This window comes from Fundulus heteroclitus, chromosome 4 (genome assembly GCF_011125445.2).
Source record: "Fundulus heteroclitus isolate FHET01 chromosome 4, MU-UCD_Fhet_4.1, whole genome shotgun sequence".
NCBI lineage: Eukaryota > Metazoa > Chordata > Actinopteri > Cyprinodontiformes > Fundulidae > Fundulus > Fundulus heteroclitus.
This window is the reverse complement of record NC_046364.1, coordinates 39,764,798-39,790,754: the sequence shown is the minus strand read 5'-3', so window position 1 is coordinate 39,790,754 and position 25,957 is coordinate 39,764,798. Positions and strand designations below refer to the sequence as shown.

General features: G+C 39.9%; 2 protein-coding genes across 3 annotated transcripts in view; both read right to left on the bottom strand.

Annotated features, from left to right (window-relative positions):
- The window catches only part of LOC118556411 (hexokinase-1-like), a 34,736-nt gene extending 28,089 nt beyond the window's left edge, over positions 1-6,647 (bottom strand). Inside the window, exon 1 of one of the 2 annotated variants that reach the window (XM_036136549.1) lies at positions 6,555-6,647. In XM_036136549.1, coding sequence (XP_035992442.1) covers positions 6,555-6,575 — 21 coding nt within the window. In that variant the 5' untranslated portion in view covers positions 6,576-6,647. Of the gene's footprint in view, positions 1-551; positions 615-6,554 lie in introns of those variants that run through there. The other variant, XM_036136547.1, reaches the window with a different exon arrangement.
- Positions 6,648-8,344: 1,697 nt separating this feature from the next.
- LOC105938996 (hexokinase HKDC1) lies at positions 8,345-25,903 on the bottom strand. Its single transcript, XM_021307782.2, has 21 exons — positions 24,887-25,903; positions 21,916-22,078; positions 21,650-21,807; positions 21,421-21,543; positions 21,168-21,263; positions 20,633-20,732; positions 19,305-19,488; positions 19,048-19,203; positions 18,743-18,976; positions 17,227-17,368; positions 16,958-17,111; positions 15,896-16,035; positions 15,649-15,768; positions 15,417-15,512; positions 13,330-13,429; positions 12,940-13,052; positions 12,703-12,866; positions 12,438-12,593; positions 12,265-12,352; positions 10,183-10,328; positions 8,345-10,096 (listed from the first exon to the last, which is right to left on the bottom strand). Exons 1-21 carry the CDS (start codon positions 24,947-24,949, stop codon positions 9,961-9,963), a joined length of 2,832 nt encoding a protein of 943 aa, XP_021163457.2. The 5' UTR covers positions 24,950-25,903; the 3' UTR covers positions 8,345-9,960.
- Positions 25,904-25,957: the final 54 nt, after the last annotated feature.

Below are 25,957 nucleotides of genomic sequence, written 5' to 3'. Positions count from 1 at the left end.
ATCAGCCGGTGAGAGCCTAATCGGTGCATCTTTAATTGGGAACCGATGATTTGGGGGAGCAGCACACACTGTGGGGTCCCTGAAACCACTCATCTACCCTGAATAATTAAAATCAGAACAAAAAGCTGCTTTTTTTCCCCCCACTCTGCTGACCTCCAGTGAGAAAACGAATGGGGAAAGTACTGCTTTAAAAGAAACTCTTTGACCCTGAAACAATGACCTGCCTCCTCATCCCTGCACCCTTGAGGCCTTTCCTCCAGATCACTCACTTCCTCCTCTTCGCCACACCTCCCCTCCTCTTACATCATGGCATCAAGTGCCTCCTTACGCATCTCTTACTACCCAAACAGTGCAGTTAGTCACGTCCCACTGGGCCACGTTGAGTGAAATATTTCTAGCAGCCCTCTATCACAGCGCTGGGTGTTTAATTCCCTTCCCGGATCTTACATTTCGCACAAGCGCAGACATGTAGCGCTATATGGTGGACACGTGTGATCTCCTTTGGCGTGCTTTTCACACAGAAAGCCTTAATAAATGAGAATAAGACTCACCTTTTTAACCTGGTCATCCTTCAGCTCTGTGAAGTAATAAGCCAATAGCTGAGCTGCGATCATCCTGCTGCTTTTTTTCCTGCTCAAACACTCATGCAGACAAACTCAGAGCGACTCCCTTCTCCCTATTGCCTCTTGAACTCACACAAGTGACTTCAGACTAGATAATTAATAAGAGTTAACTGCGCTCTGGGCTCAGGTGGACGACGTCTCGCGGCGCAAGAAAGACGTTCAGGTAAATCCCGGCGCGGTTTGAAGTGGTCCGGGCACTTTTCAGCTCCACGGCTGCCTGAAGAGTTGAAGCCAGGAAACACGAGTGAGGCGGCAAGTTGAGGCTGAAGCAGGAAAGGAGAGCGCAGCGACGGCCCACTTTCTCTAAGCTCATTGGGGTTTGCGTCGTGGATACCTCCGGCGGGGAGGGGCGGGGCTGCGGCCTCATCCTCTGCGCTCTGATTGGCTGCGAGGCCGGACCCAGTGATGGACGAGGAAGGAGGAGGGGCAGAGGAAGGTCAGTGGGGGGGGGGGGAACGCCGGCTTCGAGGAAGCCCTTGGCTGCTTTCTGTTTAGCATGAGTACTAGTGTGACAGTGAGTCACTCTGCCTTATATTACCGCTAGCGGTGAGGAAGTCTTTAGTTATTCACCAGCCAGCTCAGCGGGATGTCAGGAAGAGGAGTTAAAACTTTGGCTCCCTGCTGCTTTCCTCACGCGAAACAATAAAGGAGAGAAAGGGAGGGAAAAAAGTTTTCTCGACAACTTCTCTGCTGTTCAGGAACAAATATGCTGCTTGAGGTTTCGCTAATACTCCTCCTGCACCGGTTTCAGGAGATGCAAATGTTTCAGGTGATGATTTGCGACATTCTGGGAGGTCGAGTCGGTGCAAGACAGGATTGAGATAACTTCATCCCCCCCAAACACAAAGCAAGGGGCTTGGCAAATTATTTCTGGACGTTAAAAATAGGATTTTGTCCCGTTTATATCCAATTCAATTTTATTTATATAGCGCCAATTCATAAAACATGTCATCTCAAGGCACTTTAAAAAGTCAAGTTCAATCAGATTATACAGATTGGTCAAAAAAAAAATTCCTATATAAGGGAACCAGTTGATTGCATCAAAGTCCTGACAACCAGCATTCACTCCTGGAAAAGCGTAGAGCTGCAGGGAGAGTCGTCTGCATTGTCCATGGCTTTGCAGCAATCCCTAATACTGAGAAAGCATGAAGCGACAGTGGGAAGAAAAACTCCCCATTAATGGGAAGGAAAACCTCCGGCAGAACCGGGCTCAGTATGAACGGTCAGACGACAGAGACAGAGACACAACAAGAGAGACAAACAAGCACAGAAGCACACATTGATCCAGTAATCTGTTATACATTAGATGGTAATAGCGGGTGATCTGTCTTCTCTGGATGATGTTACAGCTAACAGAACGCCAGACCAGGTGTACCTTCTATGAAGATAAAAGAGAGAGAACAAAAGGTTACAAGCAGAAATGACGACAAGCAATGCATAATTGAAGAACAGTAGAACTCTATAGAGTGAGATATGCTTTATATGCTCAGTTAAATCACACTGCAATACAAACATATCAAATCTAAATACACAAATAGTAATTTTCAGCTAACTAGAACATGCATTTCTAAGATACCTGTTTGTTTTGAAAAAAAAGGTATTAAACATAATTTTCATAAAGCCCCAATTTCTTCATGAAAATGTTGCTTTTTTTTATTGGTCTGGTGCTACATTCTAATCCTAAATGCTGTGTTTTTATTTGCTGGAGTAGGAAATAATATATAATTAACAGAAATAAAGGCTTTAAAACATTTACATAGTCTGTGTAAAACTACATAATGTGATTTGAGTTATTAAACTAATTGAACTTTTCGATAATGTTCTAAAGGATTGAATATGACTGCATATAGTCAATTATATACAAGGGATAAACAGGTAAAAAGTATATTAAATACAATTCAGATGCAATCCTGTTTATGAAACAGTTTAAATATGCAAATTGGTCAAAGGTTTTCTACTAAAGGAAAGCTAGCATCACGTCACTGACTTGCAGCAATCTCTCCTCCTGTATTAGCAAGTGGTGATAGGAAACGTCGATAGAAGTTAATTGATTATAAATTAATTGTTTATTTATAATTTCTGATTTGGTTTTCCTGCAGAGTAGCCAAAAGAGGAGCTCTTAAATGTCTCAAAGGTGTTTTAATGCACCTGCTTTCCAAAAGGTGACGCCGTTGACTTTGCTGGCAATGACTCAGCAATTTAAACGGCCACTCTCAGACTCCTCAGTCCTCTGAGACAGACGCCACATCAAATTCAAAACAAAGGCTGTCTGTTGTCTGGAGGCACTCGGTACAAAGGCAAACCAGTCCTTTACTCATGAGGGGACCGTGGAGAAAATTACAGGTTTTTTTTTCAAGCTTTCATCATCAAGTCAACATAGCTGAGTTTTGTAGCGTCAAATATGCAAAGCGGTGTTTACTTTTAGAAAACCATTTGACCTGAAGCAAAGCTCTTCAACATTTTTCCACCATAAATTGCTTTTGCCCGTGGATCATACCTACTACATGTTAGTCCCTTCTTTTCAAAAGCACCAATTGAAACTCTCCCTGCCAACTTGCCTGGGCTTGTAATATCAATGCTTTAAGCAAAACGTAGGGAAAGTTTAGCAGTTTATGCAATAATCATGCAGCCATAAAAAAAAATCCCTCTTATTTATTTGCTGTTTCTTGTTTAAAGCCTGAAGCTAAAGGTGAATTCCAGTTCTTACAATTCACTCAAATACCATCAAGTAGGAAAAAAAATGTTGCTGTCTCAAGCAGAAAGTAAACCTTTTGGGTAAACTTATCGGGTTAGTTTCTTTTAATTTTCTGTTCTCCTTAAAGGGTTGAAAACGATAAATATCCAGCCATCATTTATATCTGCTTGTCCTTGCAGGGTTGCTGGTGCATATCTCCAGTGGTTATTTGGTGAGAGGCAGGGTACAGGAGCTGGAAGTTCTCACCAGGGAATTTAGACATTATATGCGGAGACAGAGAGAAAGGTAAGGAAACCTAAACCTAAGGTCAGTGGATTTATTACCTAACCTTAATTCAATACCTGTGTTTCATCACCTCCCCTGAGAGCTAACCTTCATATTGGTGGGTGAGAAACCTAAAGGTAGCCTGTAAGGTGTGCTTGTTCAAATTTTCAGGCAAAATCCACAGTTTTCTCAAAACTCTCTACTGCAGTTTTAAATATGTGAAAGAAAAATATATATAGAAGACAGAATTCAATTTGTTGGTGCTTTTTTATTTTATTTTTTTTATCTGAAGTTTCTCAGGGCAAAAGTTGGTGAACAGTTTCAGCCTGAAGTAACAGCTTCAAAACTGTATACAGGGAGCTAAAACAGGGCAAATTACATATTTTTCATTTCTCCTTTTCTTTGCGATTCTTGAAGTTGGGTGAGCAGCATCTGATCTACAAAACTTCGTTGTATGTACCTTGTATGCATAATGACAAATAAAGCACTGTATCCATATTTGCCTTGAAAAGTTGATCACAGATGTGTCGCCAAGAAAGCTGAAAGCGTTAAAGGCTGATCGAGGAAGTAAAGGCATGTTTTGACTGCTAGTTTTGCTGGAAGAAAGGGTTGAAGGAATCTTGAAAATTCGCTATAAAACACAAATTCACAATTCTACACCTCTAGCGTCATCATTTCTTTGTACAGATGACTACCAGATTTATTTTTATTTGCAGTACATTGCCAGCTGTTTTGTTCAGGCGCTGCTTGACTCCCTGGTTGACATCAGAAGATGGATGGCCCTGAACTTTCAGAGTTTTAATGAGAATAAGATTTGAGTGATGCTGTTTAAACTCAGAAGCACCTGCGGTACTCACTGTATTGTGTGTGAGAAAAGATCTCTCTCCTAATCCTGACAGTTTATCCGGTTCAAAAAAGCTGTGGTTTTATTAACTTGAGGCTTGATCATGGAAATTAGCTTATTTTAGGAAAAGATGTGTTTATTTACACAAGACAAACTGTTTTCTTTTGTTATGAAACATATAGAACTGATGTTGGACCAAGTATTGGCAAAACCAAAAATAAAGCATGAAGCAGGCATTTATGTTCTAAAGATAATTTATGCGATCTATACTGTTTCATCTGAGACTGATTCTTTCTCGTTGTCTGTGCCGAATAAAGAACAGTGTTTGACAGCAACTTATTGTTTATTAGTATTTTTACACCCCTTCCACCCATCATATGTGTTGCTTAAGCTTGAAGTGACCAAGCAACAGGTTGTGTGAGAGACCTATAGATTTTGAGTGGCATTACAGACAATGTCGTCAGAACAACACTTAAACACAGCTAAATGACTATAAGAGAGGTAAACCCTCATGAGCAAAACTGAACTAATGATGTGGAGAAAACCGAGTCAATGCATGGCTTGTCAATAAAACTCTGGCTTTTCTGCTGACACAATTGTTGGAAGGATACCATTGCAGCAAGACCTGAAATTGTCCAACATTCTAGGCCATTTTAAGCACATCTTTATGTGTTTTAGTTTCTGGGTTTGATTCTTTGCTGTTTATGTTCTCTAGTTCCTGCCTTTTTTATATACATTTGTGCATTACCCAGGTTCTTACTTCGTGCTTTGCACATTTTGTATTATTTCTGTTAGATTCCTTCCATGTGTTTTTTCATTCAGTTCTTGTTCATTACACATTTATCCCCTCAGCTCCCCTGTCTTTGTTAGTATCAGCTGTTCCTCATCTCCCTTGATAACTCTCACCTGTTTTGTCTCACCTTTTCCCAAACATCCCTCATTATCCAAACCCCCTGGTTCTCATTACCCATCACTGGCTTCTTCTGTTGATTTTCAGGCTCTCCGTTGCTCTTCTTGTGTATGTTTTTTTAAATTTTATAATTAAAAAATGCTGCATTTGCCAGTTTGTCTGCATTTGGGTCCCTACTAAACTGATACATGACAATTAACTCTGTTCTCCTATAAATACCAGCGTAATGTTTTAGGATTATTGTGTTGTTGTGTACTTGACGTCTGGTGCCCATGTTACAGATGTTAATGCATGCCTGTGCACATCAGAGGCACATTAATAGACAGAACCAGAACAGGAATTAAAACATCTACCTGAATTCAGCAAAAAAAAAAGAGTGAAACTGCTTATAAACAGAGTGGGTTCACCACAGAGCTCTTTTAAATCCCTTCATAGGATGCCAGTACCTAAAGTCTCTAAGCTGCTGCTCTCAGACAGCATTTCTCCAGACTTCCTCCCCCTAACTGGATAAATTAGCAAGCAACGCTTTACTTACGGAGCTCAAACTTGAGTTGAAGGCTTTGCCATTGCTACTTTTATCTTGGGAGAACATTGTTCTATGCATTGATGCCAAACATATGGTCATCACTCTTCGGCAACTTTTGGTCACGTTCTCAGCTTCCCTGTGCTTGCTTCTTCCCTTTCAAGCTTCATTCTTAAGTTAGTTTTCTATTTTGGCCACAGATATGACTGGATTTAGAGTTAGCCACAAACCTTAACAAAGCAGAAAAGTAATGTTGCTTAAACTATTAATGCATTCCCTGTTTAAACAAAAGATACATGCACTGTTTTGCAGCAAATGTTGTCTACTATATACTGAAGTGAACTGAGACTACCATGAAGAGACTATCAAAAATGGTTGACTAGGAACTTGTTGGTTGTGTCAGTACCTTGTTTCTAAGGAGAGAACATTGAAATCCTTGTTTTGGGAAAAATCAAAGCGTCTTTTCTGTTAATAGTTGTTCAGCACCAGATGAATACCTTCTAGGCTAATGGAAACTTTATGGGACTTTTTAGAAAGCCCTACAATGACAGACGGCTAAAAAAAAAAACCTATGCAGACTGGAAAACAGTGGCTTCTGACCTGAAATTGAATGGCAACACACAGCAGCATTTCACGCACTAGCGCCCTAAAAAGTCCACCTCTAAATTATTTTTGACTCTTTCCATTCGCCATACCTTCCCTGAGACGTTTCCCATGATCCAGCAGAGCGGCTGTCCAGCTGTCAGCACAGATGATGTTTTGCTGGTGGTGTCTTCCACCGTCCACTTCAGAGAGGGGTTCAACACAACACTTTAAGCTCATTCTGTCTCCTGGAGGAAACTATTCTGAAATTAAAAGTAAAGCATGTGAGAATTTCATAGCAGGGAGTCCAAATCTCCATCCATCGCATGAACCGGTGGAGCCAGCAGCTCCGTTCTGCCCATCTACTGGAGACCATATCTGTCTGTACGTGAATGTGCGACCAATAGCAAGTGTGTGTCAAAGCTCTTATTGTTGTTTGGAGCAGGAGACCAAAGTCACATGCACGCATTCTCCTCCACACCAAAGCACACAAAGGGACTCCGACACCTTGCTCAATGAGGATTGTCCGCTGAGAATCTGAAAGATCTGAGCAGAAACACATATTAAATCTGAAATATTTATGTGTTAGAGCAAAGTGCACTGTGTGTGTGTGTGGGGGGGGGGGGGGGGGGCTGCAGGAGCTCTGGTGTCAGTAACTCTGCTGTGTCTGCATGCTGTGCAGCATAACTGCAGAGTCATTGCGTGCGTGTGATTCTGCAGGGAGATATTAGGTCAGGTCAGGACGGTCTGGGATTACCAGGTGTGACGTCGCCCTCGTCTGGTAGCATGTTTTAATCCCCCCCCCCACACACACACACACACACACACACACACACACACACACACACAGACTGACCACTATCAGTGATTTGGTGTGCTAAAAATACCGTCAGCACATCTGTGCACAGCCTGACACAGCATGTAGAGGCAAGCACATAAAAAGCCCACCTGGTTAAGTTTACATCTTAAGATAAAAGTGTGAAATCACATGTTTAGTGGTGTTTTCTTCCAATTGTGTGTGTCTGTATTAGAAACAGACAGACTGGTGGTCACAGGGACTGAGAATAGGTCAACAAAGCCTGAACAGAGTGTTTGTTGTTTTTATTGTTGAGAAATGTGGTCAGCGGGATTCCAGTCCTCCTCCCGGTCTTCATCAGTGCCGACAGCCCTGCTGACTAACCCCCCCCACACATTCACAGTCATATAAACCAGGACTCCAGTGGACATTTAATTACACAGGTTTCATTGTTTCTCCAGAATAATTCCAAACATAATCGCATTTATGCAAAACTTGGAGCAACCAAACTGAAATTGTGATGTTTAATATTAGTGAGACTTTGTTAACTCCAAAAGTGGGATGAGGCTTATTTCGGATTTGTTAAAAAACATTAAGGTCTTTTTAAAAATGAAAAAATCTACAATTTAGCTTCCCTTCACAATTACTTATTAATTACAATTCACCACTTCGCCCTAACATTAATGTGAAACTAGGTAATCAATTTTATGCCCATGCTCTTGGTAAAATCTAAAGTAAACCCTGAAAAGGGGAAACAAATACATCAATAGTCAGGAAATCACAGCTCACTGTGAGAAATTAGATTCTGCATAAGCAAGAGATTAAAATGAGTGTCATGAAAGCTGTTCATATGTTTGCTGATTGTTCTTACTGGCATTACCAACCTAAAAGATTCATTTGAATCATTTTATGTATCCCTCGTTCTAAAACCAGCTGCTCAAACCCTCATGTCAGGAAAAGTGAGAGTCTAATCAGTGCACAGCTAACAGAGGCATGTGGCAGTGCAGCTGTGGCTTTGACACATTTCCCACACCGCTCTGATTAGAGAGACGAGAGCTTTGCTTTGAGGAACAGAGGAGTCAAATACTAGGTCAAAACAATGTTTTATTCACAGGCAAATAGTTTACATTCACAGTGATTTATATAGTTCCCTGCAAAAGTATGCATACCCTCCACATTTTGTCAAAACCAAAAAATTATTTTGTTTTTGTATTTTTATGTTGAAGACCAACATAAAAGTAGCAGATAAATATGAGGGGGAAGGAAACCATAGGTTCCCGTGCAGCCAAAAATCTGAAAAGTGTGGTTTGCATATGCATTTAGCCCCCCTTTAATCTGATAACCCTAAATAAAATCCAGTGCAACAAAATGCGTTCACAGTTCTAATTAAATATAGTTTACCTATGTGTGTGCTTATTCTCAGTATAAATACAGCTGTTCTATGAAGGCCCCAGATGATTGTTAATGAAGATCAGGGAGGGAAAAGCATCATGAAAACTCAGGAACTCTGCAGAACGGTCGGGGATAAAGCTGCGGGGATGTTTAAAGCTGAGATGGGGGGAAAAAACAATTCCCTAAGCGTTGTTTTCTGGTCAGGTGAGATCCAAAATTTAGCTTTTTTTGGGTTACATTTGAGAGATCGCTATGTTTTCGGGGTCACTAGGGAAATTGCTATATATAGTGAAAGAAATTAACACTGCACATCACTCTCAGACCCCTCTGGTAAAACATAGTGGTGAAGCCAGGCAACATGCATGTATTAAGCAGAGGCAGGGCAGAAGGTCGCAGTTAATGGGAAAATGGATGGAGCGTAACACAGAGCACTCCTGGGAGAATATCTGTTAGAAGCTGCAAAGGACTTGAGTCTGGAGTTAAGGTCCACCTTCCAGCAGGATAAAAACCCTGAACATACAGCCGGCGCTACAATGGAAGACTGAAGACCAAAGCATACAGATAAACTAAAAGCAGATCAACATCCATTGACGTCTTTCCAAGACTTAAAAACTAATATTTATATACACTCTCCATCCTATTTTACAAATAGGAATTTAGAAAAAAAATTAAGTCTGCAGATCTGCAAAGCCGGTAGTAAATGCAACACACTAATAGACGGACAGAGGGCCTCCTTTAGTTGATAAGACTTTTTTTAGAGAAATCCCTAAAAACAGTGTGTCCTTTTCCTTCAACTTCAAAATTATGCCCTACACTGCATTAGTTTATCAAATGAAATCCTAATGATGTAGGATGGTGGTGGTTGCAATGTGATGAAAAGGGAAAAACATCAGGAGGTAAGAATGCTGTTTCTAGCGTTGCATTTGTTCATTAGAAACAAAGATGTCCGGTTAAATGTTAAGGACCAACTTATTGGGAAGGAAACAGAAACCGTTTGGATCTGATCAACAACACACGACCTTCCAAGAGATTCAGAAATAGCAAATGTTAATCTAACCTTGGTTAGGGCATGCTAACAAGGGCAGATTCTGCTTACTGTAAATAAGCTCCTCTCAGATCCCTAAAGTTGCCACAGCAAATTACACATATGTGTAAAAAAAAAAAAACCTAATTTAAGTCTAGTTCTTTTTAAAAGTATTTCCCTCTGAGAGTCCATTTACAGTTCTTCCATCTTCTGTGTTGATTCAGAAAAAACGGCCGACTGCCTTAGGTTTTATAAGACCTCCGTGAGAACAGCAGGGGGTAGTGTTATTATCTTCAGCCACGCACGGTCACATCTCCTGCTTCTGTCGGACCACGGCTGCGATGAGGGCGGCGCCTTTCCCGCTGCCTTCCTCTGAGGGCAGGAAAGTCACGTCGCACTGCGGAGCCATAACTTTCACCGTTTCTTTCAGGACCTGGGAGAAACTGCAAGCAGAGAAGCGGTGCTGAGGAGTTAGAAGCCGTTACTGAGGCGTGATTCATGCAATAACAGCAACAGAGTAAAAACCCACTGTGGATGCAGCTTGTACAGAGCCCCGTCCACCCCAACAGTGATGCTCAGACGCTCCAGTCTTCTGTCTTCTCTGATTTTATCCACCACCGCTGCCATTCCTGCCCCACACAGTTGAGCTGCGCGACGAGACACCGCTCCGCACACCTGCACCACAATGAGGATTGCTATTGCAACAATAACCAGCTGAGCCAAATAATACCACTGTTGCAACACAAAAAATGATCAGTTGACATCAAGGTGAGGTTGCAGTTATTTTCCAAAAGCAAATAAGAGTAGTTGTGCAACCAGAAAGTTTTAAAACTTACTTTTAAGTTGGGCTGGACCATAAAATTTAAATATGTTAAAAGACCATAGGGCTTTACCAACGATCCAGGACCAAATATATCATAAGACGACATACAGAAAGAACTCATTAAGCCGTAAATCTACAGAATAAACTGTGAAGAGAAGCCTGCCATCTTTTCTACAGGCCCCTCCAAAATGGCCTTGGAGGGTTTATCTAGTCAAAATAAATTCCCAGCCACACAGACGGCGTAAAACACGAGGAGGTTTTGACCTTGGTAAAAGTTTTATCAGCGTGATTGTGAATACATGATAAAGTTCCTCTTATAGGAATAATGTTGTTGTTTTTTTGCCGATTTAGAAATCCCAAAAACCCTAGAAAAACTCATGGTCAGTCTTACTTTGAATAAATAACATTGATCGTGTCAGATTCTGAAATTGAATTCAAGAATGTGATTAAATGTTTGAGATTCCAGGAAAATGAATTAAAATGAAAACAATGTCAGATTGAGATTATTCTTACGTACAGAGTGGTAGTTTGTGTTATTTCTGATTAGCAGGAATTTCTGAGGCTGTTGTGTTCAAAACAAATACACTCATTAAACAATTAGGAAACTCAGAAAAACCAGTGTGTTTCTCTAACACATGTGGACATACAACATTAAAATAAATTAATACAATTAAACAATAAAAACTAATAAAAATACCTTCTAAATTTATGACAACATAATGAAACGCCGTGCTAGCGCATGAGGTGGCCACGATTAAAACATCATTACTCGGCATTTTGAAGGTTGTCCGCCCTGTTTACACCTTAGACATTTAGTGAGGTGTGCTCCTGACTGTTAAAGTGAGAATTAACATCATAGTGGACTGATCAGTGGAGGAAAACAACCACCAAGCTCTGTCCATCTGAACAAGTTCACGTTGAGAGCGGACCACAAGGCGTTTAAAAAGGTCTCCAACAACACAGAAATCATCAAGAGACCTGCAGCAATCTCATTCTAATGCTGACATGAACGTGCAACGAAAGGAGAAAACCGTTAAGTTAAAAAGTAACCGGCCATCAATAAATCAAGCATCTCTTTATGTTTTCTCATAGATGAAAATGTCATGGAAACATTTCCGGTCAGTGTGCATAGTTCAATGGGGGAGGGAGGGCAATGGAAAAGTCCCAAACCCAAGCTCTAAGTGCATATCTTTGCATCAGGAAGCCTCATTCAGCACATCAGTTTATTGCTTCATTCCAATAACAGGAAGGGAGGTTTCCATCAGCTGGACGTGCAATGAATAATCTATGGTAAATTATATCAATGCTTCAGTCATCTCAACATATTAGGAATAATCTTGATGTCCCAGGAGTGTATAAATATCAGTCCTATATAATTAGATTTTTGCTGCCACCTCATGTTAGACCTGAGCTCGTTTTAAGATGCACTCACACTTTCTCTCTTTCATCTGTTTACAGTTAAATATTGGTTTTAAATAGTTTGCACGAGATCTAAATTAAAATTTACCAAACAACCGACACAACGATGCAAAGGTATTTCATTTAGCTGTAATCAGATTGTTTGTTGACACACTGCAACCTGGAACCTGGTCCAGTTCCCTGTACATACGCATGCTGGTGTGGTAGGAGCGATTCAAACTTTGGTGGAAAAATGAAAAATACTGGTGTTGTAACATTATGTCAGAGTCTCCAAAGGTACATTCTGTCTTTTCAAAAGCATAAATGTGGTCGGGTAAATGTCTGCGGCCTATAAACATGGCTGATTCCAGTAGTTTTACTGTTTCCTACCTCTTTGACAACGATGCTGTCGTCACAGGTGCCGCGCAGGCCCAGATGCTGCAGAATAGACCTGACCTGCAGCAGAGCCAAGCGGTCGCTAGCCATAGGAAACACACACAAACAAACTTTTAACGCACAACAACTGAGCTAGGAATACACCCGAAATACTGTTTCTGTTATACCTCTCTATTTGTGATAGATATTTTGTTTCAAATATCCCCGGCGTTTTTAAGGTTTCGGTGACGTTTCCTTTGAAGAGGAGACCTCTTCTGGTGAGATCTAGCAAAACCTGTCTGACGATTTCCCCCAGATACATCCCACTGGTCAGCTTTTCAAACCTAAACATGGAAGAGAAGAGAATAATTAAGCCATGCTCACGGAGAAACGTGCGGCACGTCTTTCTGCTGCTTTAAGGAGTATAACAGAGACGGGGGAATATCTGATAACCTTTGTTTTCCAGGGTTTACTGAGTGTATATCCACCTCAGCGTCATAAGGTGTGATGATGTCATCCAGACAGCGGTCATCACCCAGACCGCCCCACTCTGTGTTGATGCACATCTTTGATTTTCCCGCCTCCAGGACTGACTTCTCTGCCTCCGTCACAACGTCCTGCCAGGAGTGGAAACGAACGCTTGAATAAAAGCTTTTTAGCTCACCCTTCCTCTAAAATCTGCTTCTTTACCTCGTCCTCCTCTCCTTCCAGCGCCTCCGTGTCGGTCCTTGTGATGCCACCGCCCTCTTTGATCTTCTCAATGTTCTTCAGTTGCTCCATGTAGCAAAGGTTTGAACCTGTTCCTAGAAACACAGAATGCCATCTGATTTTAGTTGTGTGTTCATTGCTTTTAGGCTATTTGCACCAAACCTTTTGCTGTTTTTGAATAGAAATGCATTAGAACAGTCATTTATGGTGCTTCTTAAATTAGCCCAGATAAACCCAGAAGTGATGACATGCACACATGCATCTCTGCACACCGTCATGCTTCCATGACCACAATCCCAAAGACTGATGGAAACGCTTTTGCTCTGTGGAGACACTGCAGCTACCCTCCGCCTCCTTGGCACTGTCACATACCTGCAATCATTCCTATTTCACACTGGGGGTCCTCATAGGCGCAGCTCATCATCGTCCCAACTGTGTCATTGAGTAACGCAACAATGTCCAAGTCGAACTCCTGAAAGGAGGAACAAGCATCAGCGCACACAATGCAAAAAATATTTAGACCCACAAAACTTATTTTTTAAAATGTTGTCACACGGTTTTATTCAGGGATCTCAGATTAAATGGGGGCGTAATACAAATGCAATGCACGGTTTTAATCTGAGATCCCTGAATAAAACCGAGTGCAATACACTGACTTCAAAAATAACTGAATTAGTAACCAGGGTCCACGTGTTTGTGACTTGACCTCAGCATAAAGCCAGCTGTTCTTTTTAAGCCCTCAAATCCCTTTGTTAGAAAACATCAGTGAACAAACAGCATCACGAAGACCAAAAGGGACACAACAACCGGTCAGGAAGAAAGTTGTGGAGTTGTTAAAGCAGATTATAAGACAATACAAGTATTAAAACATCCATTTGAAAAAGGAAAGAGAAAGGCAAAACTGCAAACCTGCTAATGCATGAACTGGCAGGCTGAGCAAGGAGAGTATTAATAAGAGAAACACCCAAGATAGCCGCTGTATCTCTGAAAGGAGCTGCAGAAAATCACAGCTCTATTCTATTAACAGAAAAACTGTCGAGCCACAAAAATGGAGTTTACCAGAACAAAACACCAAACATGGCGAACCAGCATTTAGTTCCTGTGATGTTTATACTTCATACAGTTTAATGTTTGTTACTGGTCTCACTAGCAGAGACTGTTTCGATGTGTTTATGATGTTTTTATGATATCATGATGTAAAGCACTTGGAATTGCCTTGCAAACAATACGAACAAACTTGACTTGACTTGTTTATGGAAGAGTCCATTAAAAAGACTCGTAGGCAGCACAGTAAACATCTGGGAAGAGGGTGCTCTGGTGGGATGAGACAGAAATTGACCTTTTTTGTCCTGAGAGAAAAAGCAACTCTGACAGACCGTCCCCGCTATGAAACATGGTGTTGGCAGCATCATGCTGTGGAAATGCACTTCTACGCCAGGGTCAGCAAAGCTGATCAGTGGTGATGGGAAGATAAGATAGTCTTTATTGTTCTCACATTGGAGAAATTCACTCGTCACATCGGCTCAATAGTCAGTCAATAGTCAGGAGTAGGAAATATTTATATATTTATATATATATATATATATATATATATATATATATATATATATATATATATATATATATATATATCTATATATATATATATATATATATCTATATATATATATATATATATCTATATATATATATATATATATATACATATATATACATATATGCACACATACATATGCCTACATACACATGTACTGACATATATTCAGTTGGTGATAGCAGCAGAAGTTCTTCCGGATCATTGCACAGGTTATGGCACAGTGTATTAAATAGATTAGTTGCACATTAGTTATATGTGCATGGAGATGGAGTTGAATACATGCCAATCCTGGAAATAAATCTGTTACAGCCTGTGAACAATTTGAGACAGGAGCACAGGTTCGACTTCCAAGAGGCTCAAATGCCCAGTTAATGTCCAGACCAAAATCCAACTGAAATTAGCTGAGAAGCCACTCTGTTCAAACACAACCAGGGTTATCTGGCAGAGAAGAATGGGCAAAATTCTCTATGTGCAGGCAGATATATACCCTAGAAGACGTGTGGCTGTGGTTGCAGTAAAATGTGGCTTAACAAAGGTTGCATCTTTTTCTTCTTAAAGTCAAAATGTGAAAGAGTTCCAGCAATATTAATCCTTTTGCCAGGCGTTGTTACCGCTTTCTGTCTATTGAACTTTCTGCAGAATATGTCATTATATCAGCATAAACACACACACAAGCATCGCAGCACAGTATTTTAATTGCTTTATTCACAGCACTTTGAATTGTCTTGCTACTGAAAAGCGCTTCATAAATAAACTTGCCTAGCCTTGCCTTATTTTATTATTGAATATAATACAAGACTGCAACAATGATGATTTCAGCTAACTTCGCTGTATTATAAGTGTTTGTGGCATTTGGACTCACGTTTCGTCTCTTGATGGCCTCTCGGAGCATGCTGACAACATCCTGTCCTTCACAGTCTGTGGCTTTGAAGCCTTTGGTCCAGCTCACCAGTGTGCCCTACAAAGGGACGTAATCAGTGCACACATCTGTTTACTTTCAAATTATAACAGACAAAATAATCCTAAATGCTGTTATTTTAGAAGAGGCTAAAAACCTAAGGTAACTGAGCTCAAACTGGTGAGATTACACCTACAGTGTCGACGCCAGACTGCTCACAGGGGAAAGAGAAGGTGAAGCCTGCAGGTAGGCGAGCTTTCTTCAGCCCCATGTAGTCCAGGAAGTCACAAACACACTGAGCCAAGTGGTCAAACAACTGGGGCCGGACAAAGAGAGAGAGATTTAAGATGTCAATGAGCTAAAACTGCTACATAATCATCTACATGTTTGCACATTTATTTTGTTTAGACTGTCTAAATATGGCGGCACAAGGCTCGTCTTACCTCCTCTCCAGTTCCCTGCATTATCTCCAGGGGAATTGTGTAAATCTTATGGTAAAGTCGGGATTTCTGTCTTTTAAATCTCACAAGCATAGCTCTGAAGTTCGTTCCTCCCAGATCCAAGGCCAGGTATTTTCCGTACTCTGAAAAACAAAAGGAACTAGAAAAAGCTGTTCCTGTGTAACTCGAGTGAGAATGCTAATCTGCACAATGATTTGAGAAGAAGATGCAGAAGATCCCTGCAGACGAGAAAAAGTAGCTGAAAAACATTGAAATCAGATTTTGAAGAATTTGAAAAAATTTGAAGAATTTGAAGAATGTGAAGAATTTGAAAAATTTTAAGGAATTCGAAGTATTTGAAAAATTTAAAGGAATTTCAAGAATTTGAAAAAAATTCAAGGAATTTGAAGAATTTGAAGTGATTTGAAGAATTTGAAGTGATTTGAAGAATTTGAAAAATTTGAAGGAATTTGAAGAATTTGAAAAAAATTGAATGAATTTGAAAAAATTGAAGAATTTAAAAAATGTGAAGGAATTTGAAGAATTTGAAAAAATTTGAAGAATTTGAAAAAAATTGAAGAATTTGAAAAAATTTGAAAGAATTTGAAAAATTTGAAGAATTAGAACAATTACAACAATTACAACAATTAGAAGAATTGGAAGAATTTGAAGAATGTGAAGAATGTGAAGAATTTGCATTGATTTCAATGGGAACAGCTAAAAAATTGCACAAAAAGTGAAATATTTTAAAAAGTGTAAAAGTTAGCATAACCATGAGATATAGCAGGCATGCCGGGAACGAGCCGAACGTTTTGATACCAAAATTGTTTGCGGGAGTAGTTAGATGCCGACGGAATAATAATAATAAAGAAAAACAGGAAAACAATCAGTGAGAATGCTGTATAGCATTCTCACTAATTAAAACGGTCTGGGCTGTTTTATATTAGGAAAGGAGTAAGGGTTTAGCTGAGAGAAAGATGACGGACAGAGTCGTGGCTGGGAAATTGTTTAACGGTCATCTAGAGCTTGAAAGATGCCAGAGTAACGTCGGGTTTATCTTAATACCTGTGCCATCCGGTGTGTGGTATACGAAGGAGGGAAGCATTTTCACTGAGCAGCCTTTACTCTTCAACCCTGCCTCTAACCCTTCCCTCATCCTGGACTTCACCAGCTGCAGCTGCTGCTGGTTCAGCGTGAACAGAGACAGAGCCTCATCCACCTGCAGCCACAGGGATACAGCGTCTCACACCTCAACAGCGTCAAGCAGGATTATCTTTGTGTCCATAAGGAAAATTGTGCAGACACCTATAATACATGGAATCGAGATGTCTGACCTTTCGCCTCTGCGATGTCAGACGCTGAGCGACTGCCGCCACCAGGGCAGCGCCTTTGCTGCTGCCGCTCTCTGAGAGGACGAACCTGACCTGACACTCAGGAAGCAACCGCCGCACCACTTTATGGAGGCGTTTAGGATACCTGAAAAGGTTTGTGAGCAAAAAAAAACAGCAATGTTTAGGATAACAAGGTGTGATTTTGATGAGGTGCGCTGCCTTGCTAAATTATCGTTACCCCTTGAACAACATTGACACATTAGGCCGGGGTTACAACAACACATAGTATTGCATAATTGTGAAAAGGATGAAGAACCGTGCTTCTCTAAAATCTAAAAATGTGGCTGGCACAGTTATTCCGTGCAGCTGAATGTCTCAAAAAGTCACAAAACTAGTCAATAGAGTCCAGCTATCTCTCACTGTCAGTGTAAATACAGCTGATCGATGAATGCCAATGTGGGGCACAAAAATAACGCTGGCCATCATTCTGAACACGCCATCCCACTCATGAAACATGGTGACGGCAGCATCATGGTGTGGGGATGGTTTTCTACGCCACATAGCTAAATACAGGACAATCCTGGGGGGACAAAACATGATAGATTATGCAAAAGACTCTGGACTGAGGAGAGGTTCATCTTTTAGCAGGACAAGGACCCTAAGCATACAGTCAGAGCTACGGTGGACTAGTTTAGATTAACGTATAATCATGTGTTTAAAGGGCCTAGTCAAAGTCCAGACCAATATCCTATTGGCGCTCTGTGGCAAGACTTACAATGTGATGTTTACAGATGCTCTTCATCCAGTCTGACTGAACTTGAACTGTTTTTACAATGAATTTACAACAATTTCAGTATCACTGAAGTGCAAACAGACAAACTACAAAGTTTTTGCAGCTACAGTTGCAGCAACAGGTGGTTTTTGCAAAGTACTGACTCAGAGAGCTCCTTTATACAAATGCATGCCACTTTTTTCAAATTTTATTTATTAGTACAAAGAAAAAAGATTGAAAAGCATTTATGTATTTTATGATTTTGAACATTATTGTATAAAGAAACAATTAAAATTGTGACACAAGCCTTAAAGAAAGTGGTAAAAAAGATACAAAAATTAGGCACAAAAACAGGCAATAATACATATATATATATATATATATATATATATATATATATATATATATATATATATATATATATATATATATATATATATATATATATATATATATATATATATATATACATTTTGCTGCAAAAGACACATTAAAATAAAAACAACCAACCAATAATTTTCTGTATCGGTTGTACCCGCTTCGATGCTGCGGGTACTTTGTGAGATAAATAATGGCTTGTTGTTTCAGAGTTAAATCAGGTATCTAAAAAAAATCCTCATTATTTTATTAAAAAAAGAACTATTTTCTGTGCTTTTATATTGATATTCCATGTCTAATTTAAAAATTTTCTGTCAAACAATTTATCTGCTTCTTAGTGGGATTTTTGAGGTCTACACGAAGACTTACTGTGGGTGTGTTTTGTACACAGTGCCATCAACGCCTACTGTGATCCTCAATCCCCTCACATTGCGGTTCTGCCCGATCCGGGTTAAGATGGCCGCCAGCCCCGCAGCCACCAGATTGGAGGACCTGAAGGAGACGATGGTGCTGACGTGCTGCACGGCGATGCAGTCGTCCGGTGAGGGATCCAAGTGAAGGTGAGTCAGAATGTTCCTGGTGTTGTTCAGACCGTTTCTGTACCTAAAGAAAAAAACTGTTCGCCTCATCACGGTTTTCAGATGTCGTGAAGCAGAAATATGAAGTCGGCTTACTCCTCCATCGCTGCCACGTCAGCGGTGGTTATCTTCCCTTTGGTCCTAAGAGCGTCCGACACGCACCCATCAAACAGCAGTCCCAGTTTGGCCATCTTCAACACAACCAGCCTCACCAGCTCACCCAGATACATCCCACTGATCATCTTCTCAAATCTACAAACATGGCCAGAAAAAAAGCATTTGGGATTAGAGATCAAAAGGGTTTGAGAAGCATCGAGTCATATCACGAGAAAAGACAAAACCGCTGCTCTAACATTTGCTTCCCAGGGTTGAGGGAGGCCGCGTCGACGTCTCTGTCAAACTCTGTGATGTGATCGTCCAACGCCCCGTCGTCTCCGAACGCCCCCCACTCGGTGTTCACGCACATCCGGCCCTCGTCTCCCTCCACCAGGTCGATGTGACGCAGCTCCTCCATGTAGCAGGCGTTGGTGCCAGTTCCTGGGCACACGAACATGCACACCACACATTAATACAAAGCCAAACATTTATGCAGCTCCATTAAGGCAGCATCGTGGTGGGAGGATGCTTTTTCTTTGGCGTGGACGAGGAAGCTGGTGAGAGTCGATGGAAAGATGGATGGAGCTAAAAAGATTATTATTCCTGAAAGGAAAACCTGCAAGAGACACTGAGGTGGAGGTTCACCTTTCAGCTGGACAATAACCTAAATGGATTGCTGCGTTTACAAGGGAAAGGGAAAGATCACAGCATATACATAAACTGGGACTGAGCTTGAGTTATTTTGCAAAGAAAAGTAAGCAACATAAGAAACATACTGCATGCATGTAAGTATGTTTTTCCACAATTATGAGCATCTTTGTGTTGGTCCATCACATGAAATCCCTGTAAAATAATGGAGTTTTAGTTAATAACAGGACCAGATGTGAATGTAAAGGATATCGATACTTTTACAAGAATACAATGCAAAGTATTTTTTTTACTGACAGCTGACTAAACAATTTCCTGCTGTTGTCTTTGAACTACACACAGAAACATATTCCTATTGGGAGAAACCACTAGAGGGAGTTGATGTATAACTAAATGTGTCTTTTAGGGGAGGCCAATATTTTGAGAGAGGATAATAATCTGTACTTTTTTTATTTTTTTATTTATGTTTTAGCTTCCTCTTTGTCATGTCCAGCTTCATGGTAAGCTTAATGGTGCTCTAGCGGCCGTAATTATACCAAACATATTTTCTTTACCAATTTGTACTAAAAAAATGGCATAAAGAAAACATGGAATATACTTTTAGTATGTGTTGTGCTCTATAATTTCTTTACATTGCTGGGAAGCACAAAGAAGTAGAAGAGCAGATCCATTTCTCTGCAATTTAAAGGCATTAGTAGCAGAGATTCAGGATCTAGCTGGGAAAATGTAAAGAAAAGATCACCAGATGAAATCAAGCTGAGAAAAAACAGACTCATTCACATTTTTTCCCCTCAGATTTCAGAGCTAAGGATAAAACTTTGATATTGTTAATAATCAATATCATTTTTTAATGTCTATTGTAATTAATGGTACAATACTTTATAACATACATTAGGTACAACCTGAAATGAATAAAAACCAAGGTGAATGTTCTTACCGATGATGAGTCCTACTTCACAGCACTGGTCGTCAAATCCACAGGTCATCATGGTCGCCACAGTGTCGCCAACCATCGCCAAGATCTCTACGTCCATATCCTGCAGAAGTTAGGAAAGACATAGAAATACAAGCTGGACAATGGAGGATGCTTTTACATGGCTACAATCTCAAACCATTCACAGAAAAATATGTTGGTATTTTTTTTAGAAAAGTTGTCATATTTTTGCATAACAGTTCTTCTGTTTCAATGAATTTTCAGCTTTAAGCAACATCATGAAAATTAGAATAAATAAATTCATGAAGTATATAAGTATGACTAAAATTAGTTTCACTTTTTGAAATCATTTAATAAATGCATTTACAGTTTGATTATATTCTGACTTATTGAGATGGTTATTTAATCAATCGACAAATGTACCAAAAGTTACCCTCAAAAGAAGCTTAAACTAAAATGGTTAGTAGCTTTCTCTGAGGGCCTTTTTGAACAATTGTATTAATGCCTAAAAGGGAGGAGGAGGATACTTGCGTCGTACCCCGGCTCGGCCAATGGATTGTCTGAGGGCCTGGACCACATCCTTCCCCTGAAGGCCTCGGATCTTGTAGTTCTTACACCAGCTTACTAATAATCCCTGCAGAGCAAAAGCAGTAAGTTAGAGGAAACACAATCCCTGCAGAGTAGAATCAGTAAGTTAGAGGAAACACATCCAATCCTCGCCTGCTAAAAGAGTGAATCCCACTGCAGAAAGCGTTTATTAAAAGCAGACGTTTGGATGGAGGATGTCCTACCTGATCCAAACTAGGATGCTCACAGGGGAAGGAGAAAGTAAAGGCCAATGGATGCTTTTTCTCCAGACCGATGTTCTTCTCATGAAGGAAATCCTTCAGAGACTCTGAGACGTGGTCAAACAACTACAGATGAGAAATCAGGCAAAGAAGAGCGAGGTGGGGAGAGAGGAAAAGACGTCACCTTATGTTTCTGTTTGCAACCTAACCAACACGACTTCTGTATTTTTACCTCAGCAGCTCTGCCGACATGCAGCTCCTTTGGTATGGGATAAATCTTCTCCTCCATCTCCACTCCTCCCTTCCTAATCCCCACATCCTCTCTGACTTTAACTCGGAGAACCTTAAACTTGGAGCCTCCAAGATCCAGAGCCAGAAATTGTCCCTTCTCTGCAGGCGTGAACAAAAGGTGAGACGGAGAATTGGTCCATCACATGCTGCTGTTTATGTCTACTGTCCACTGGTATGTGCACGTATATTTAAATGAAGATGTGCCACCTGATCCATCGGGCGTGGAGCGGACATGCGTCGGCAGCATTTTCACCGCTGCCGCTGCAGTGCTTTCTGCTGAGAGGCCTTTCTTCATTTCAGCCAGAAAACGTTTTGAGATGTCGATTAACTGGTCGTCCTGGAGACGCATGGCGTGCAGGAACCTGTCCACCTTTATGGGGGGGGGGGGGGGGGGGGGGGGAAGAAGAGAGGAGAGAGTAAGCTGAGTGAACGGGACGTGTGCGGTACTGATTCTCCTCCTGTCACTGAGTCTGGGGAGAAAAAAAACACAACAAGATGTTAATATAATCAAAAAGAAGAGATGTTGTTTTTATGTGACTTTTAAATGGAGTCGCCGTATTTTTTTCTTCTCTCTTTAAATAATTTTCCCCCTGAAACTCCTCAAAAATATGCAACAGACTGATACCCGATATCGCACAAAATTAGAGTTGTGAGGGAATAATACATCAATTAAAAAAGCAAAATGTGTGTAAGAAAATACACTAATACATGTCAAATCAGTTTCTTCCTGAGTTGTTGTTTTTTTTGTCTTCTTTTATCCTTGTTTCACTAATTATATAGCCAACTCAAACTTACCTCTTGAATAGCATTTTTTATTCTAATTTTTGTGTTAAGATCAGTACCTACAGAGCCAAAACGTATGAATACCTACAAAAGCATTTGTTCCTCTTCAGCATCTTTACTCTTTGTCACGTCACAACCAAAGTCAGTTTAGACTTTATTTATTCTGAATAAAAATCAGAAAAGAGTGACGTCATTTACTCCAATACTGCTATCAATTGCCTTAAAACACCGGATTAAAAAAAGACTGCCCCCGTTTGTAGTTTAATCTCAGTATAAGTAAGATCCAGCTGTCCTGTGAACTCCTCAGATGTTTGTTAACGAACAATCTTCAGATCCATCTTTTGAAAATGGAAAGAATATGGCACAACTGCCAAACTATTAAGGCCTGGCCAAGTTTATAAACCGACAGGCCGGGCAAAGGAGGATTATTCAGAGACATGACAGCTGTGGCAAATGTGGAGGAGCTGCAGAAATCCACGTCTCAGGTGGGAAACCTCTCTACAGAACAACTCCTCAATTCCTCTGACCCTACTCGACCCTACTCGATTTGGCCCGCCCTGCTCGGTTTAACTCCACGCAGTCTGTGTTGCGACCGGCCTAGAAAGGCCTGGAAGATGGAAACGTCTCCTGGGGGTGGCGGTAAAACAGAAAAAAAAAACGGTTTAAATAAAACAAAAAATACAAATTATGGTATGATTGTATATGTAAGATTGTCTTGGCTATTTCTTGAGGATAAAGCAATCAACCGGGGTAAATATCGGGATCACACATCAGCTTAAACCGAGAATAAAAATGAGGCACAGCTTCTCTCTGCACTGCACAGGTATTGTGTTTGGGTATGAGAGAGAATGAGATTTAAAGCTTTATGAGAATGATTTTGTCTCAGCCATGGCGGTAGCAGCGAAAAGATTTTAATAGCGCTTAGCAGCTGATTTTTGACTGTAGTTACAATATTTTTATAGGATGGATATCGCATTTGTGCACTGATTGATCTTTGGTCAAAGGAGGGGGCAGATTTTTCTCTCCTGCTCTGTTTTTTCCCAGCGGGCAGCAGCCAGCAGCTTTCAGTGAGGGTAAAATGAGAGAAAGTCTCAGTAAATCCAGGAATCTGATACAGCGCGTCTGTATATAGAAAGCTGAAGTGTCCTCTATCTTTTCTTTTTTCCGTCAGATGTAGTCCATGGCTTGTAAATAGTAAAATTATATATATATATATATATATATATATATATATATATATATATATACCATAAAATGTTTGTTTTACTTGTGAAATAATGAATGAAATAAAGTAACATGAAACCAAAATATTGTTTAAAGAATTTCTTCGTCAATTAAGTATCCAGCTGCTGCTGCGACATTATATCTAATGGTGCCTTTAACAGCTAATAGACATTATTAGGTGCTTAATATCTACGCAAAAGCACTTTATAACATCTCTTCTGGAGGCGTAATTTGTTCCCAGCAGAACTCTGACTGCTGTCAGGAGTTTATGAAACAATACCTCACTAAGCAGCGTTATTGCTAATGTGCTATCTCTGCTCGACTTTAAACGCGTGCATCGTTACTGGGAGTGTCAGTACTTTGTCCCTGTAAGAGCAGCAGTTAAATGGACGTGTTCAGCAGCCCTGCGAGAGAGACGTGTTAATTATTGCAAAGGACCAATAGTGACACAGAACCTGATTACAACCCCATGTTACCTCGTCACAATACAGCTTTATCTGTTTAAGTTTCACTTGTGTAAGACAGTTTTAATGTGAAGGTGAGGACACGTGTTTGTATTTTAAGGAATATTTATGCCATTAGTGTTTAGGGTCAATTCTGAAACCTAACCCAGAGAATTGCTTCTTTAAGGAAGAGTTAAATTGTTGATAGACTTGGCATAAAATTGATCAAGCAGTTAAATTTACACAAGCAGCCAAGCAGGAGTTATGTTGTGGAATGGGTTAGATATAGAAGTAAAAAGAAAATTTAAAAGCATGTATAAATATGGTATTTTTTTTTTTTTAAATGTGCATGTAGCCCAAACATTTAAACATAATTTGTAACATTTTCAATACGTACTACTAGATATCTCTTTCTGTACAATTGCTTTCAAAATAAGACACTGTATTCGTGTAACTGTGCTTTGATTTGTAATGCCTCCTTTTATCAAAAGACCTTATATGTTACATGACATGAATATTGTAATTAGAGGTAGGTTCTTATAAGTTCTTGAACTTCTACCTACTTCTTTTGAGCACTACTAATGTACAATGTAAATCTTGCTTGTATTGTTGCTCAAAGAAATTGAAAATAAAATGAATAAAATGTTTACACTGCTTTCCCACATCATTAAGATTTAAATACACAGATACGCCTTAACTCGCACACGTTTTATGGGAGTAAGTATTACCTTCTTAGTAGGATCCTCCTGAAGTTTGGAGAAGAAGAAAGACACAAGATGAACGGCCAACATCTTTACGGTGAAAACGGGCGACAGAAAAACTTTGAGTTGTCTACGAGTCTGTGCGCCTGTCCGAGTGCAAAGAGACTGAAAACACAAAAACTGAAATGATTGAAATAAAAAAAATCTGTTCAGCGGATGTTATCTCTGCACCGACTCAATGATTAACAAGCCAACCCCCCCATCATCATCATCATCATCATCATCGCCTATCTGTAGTCACAGGCCTCCTTTGAAGTTTCACTGAGTCATTGTGGATGGATTATTGTTACATGGTTATCCATTACATGATCCTTTGACATTTAATTAACAGTTATGTCTTTTTAAGTATTTTCTGTCATATTCATCCCATACTTTTAAAATATTTCAGGATTTTGAGGCAGGATTAGTAAAAAAAAAAAAAAATTAAACCGTAAAGCCATAAAACAATACCTGAGTCAAAGTGAACAGGAGGAACAAAACTATACAGAAAAGATTTAATATCAAGATGCTCTAATGTTAGAAAGAAAGATGCATATAGTTAAAAATATTTTTATTGGCAAATATCATCAGCTTATATGTTCAAACATGAAAATGACACCAAATGTTTTATAAATGTTTTCGCCAAAAAACAAACAAACAAAAAAAACAGCTTTTGTGCCACATTTTTCTAATCTGAAGCACTTTCCACTTGAATCTAAGCTCAACTTTTTTAGGTTATTCAGTTTGCAAAATTAACTCCACAGCCAGGGGCTGACAGGGTCCACACAAAAGTATTATTTTTTTTTTTATTTGAGTCTGACCATTTCTAGCAAATAAATAGTGGGAAAGTATTCAACAGCCCACTAATGTGACTGACTCATTTCCAATGAGTCCACAACTCCTGGGGTGTCAAGTTTTCAAATAACAGTGATGCCTCAAATTCAGTAGGACACATAGAAGGAAGGAAGGAAGGAAGGAAGGAAGGAAGGAAGGAAGGAAGGAAGGACACTGCAAAAACTGATCTAAAAATAAGTAAAATGTTCTTGAAGTTAGTGTATT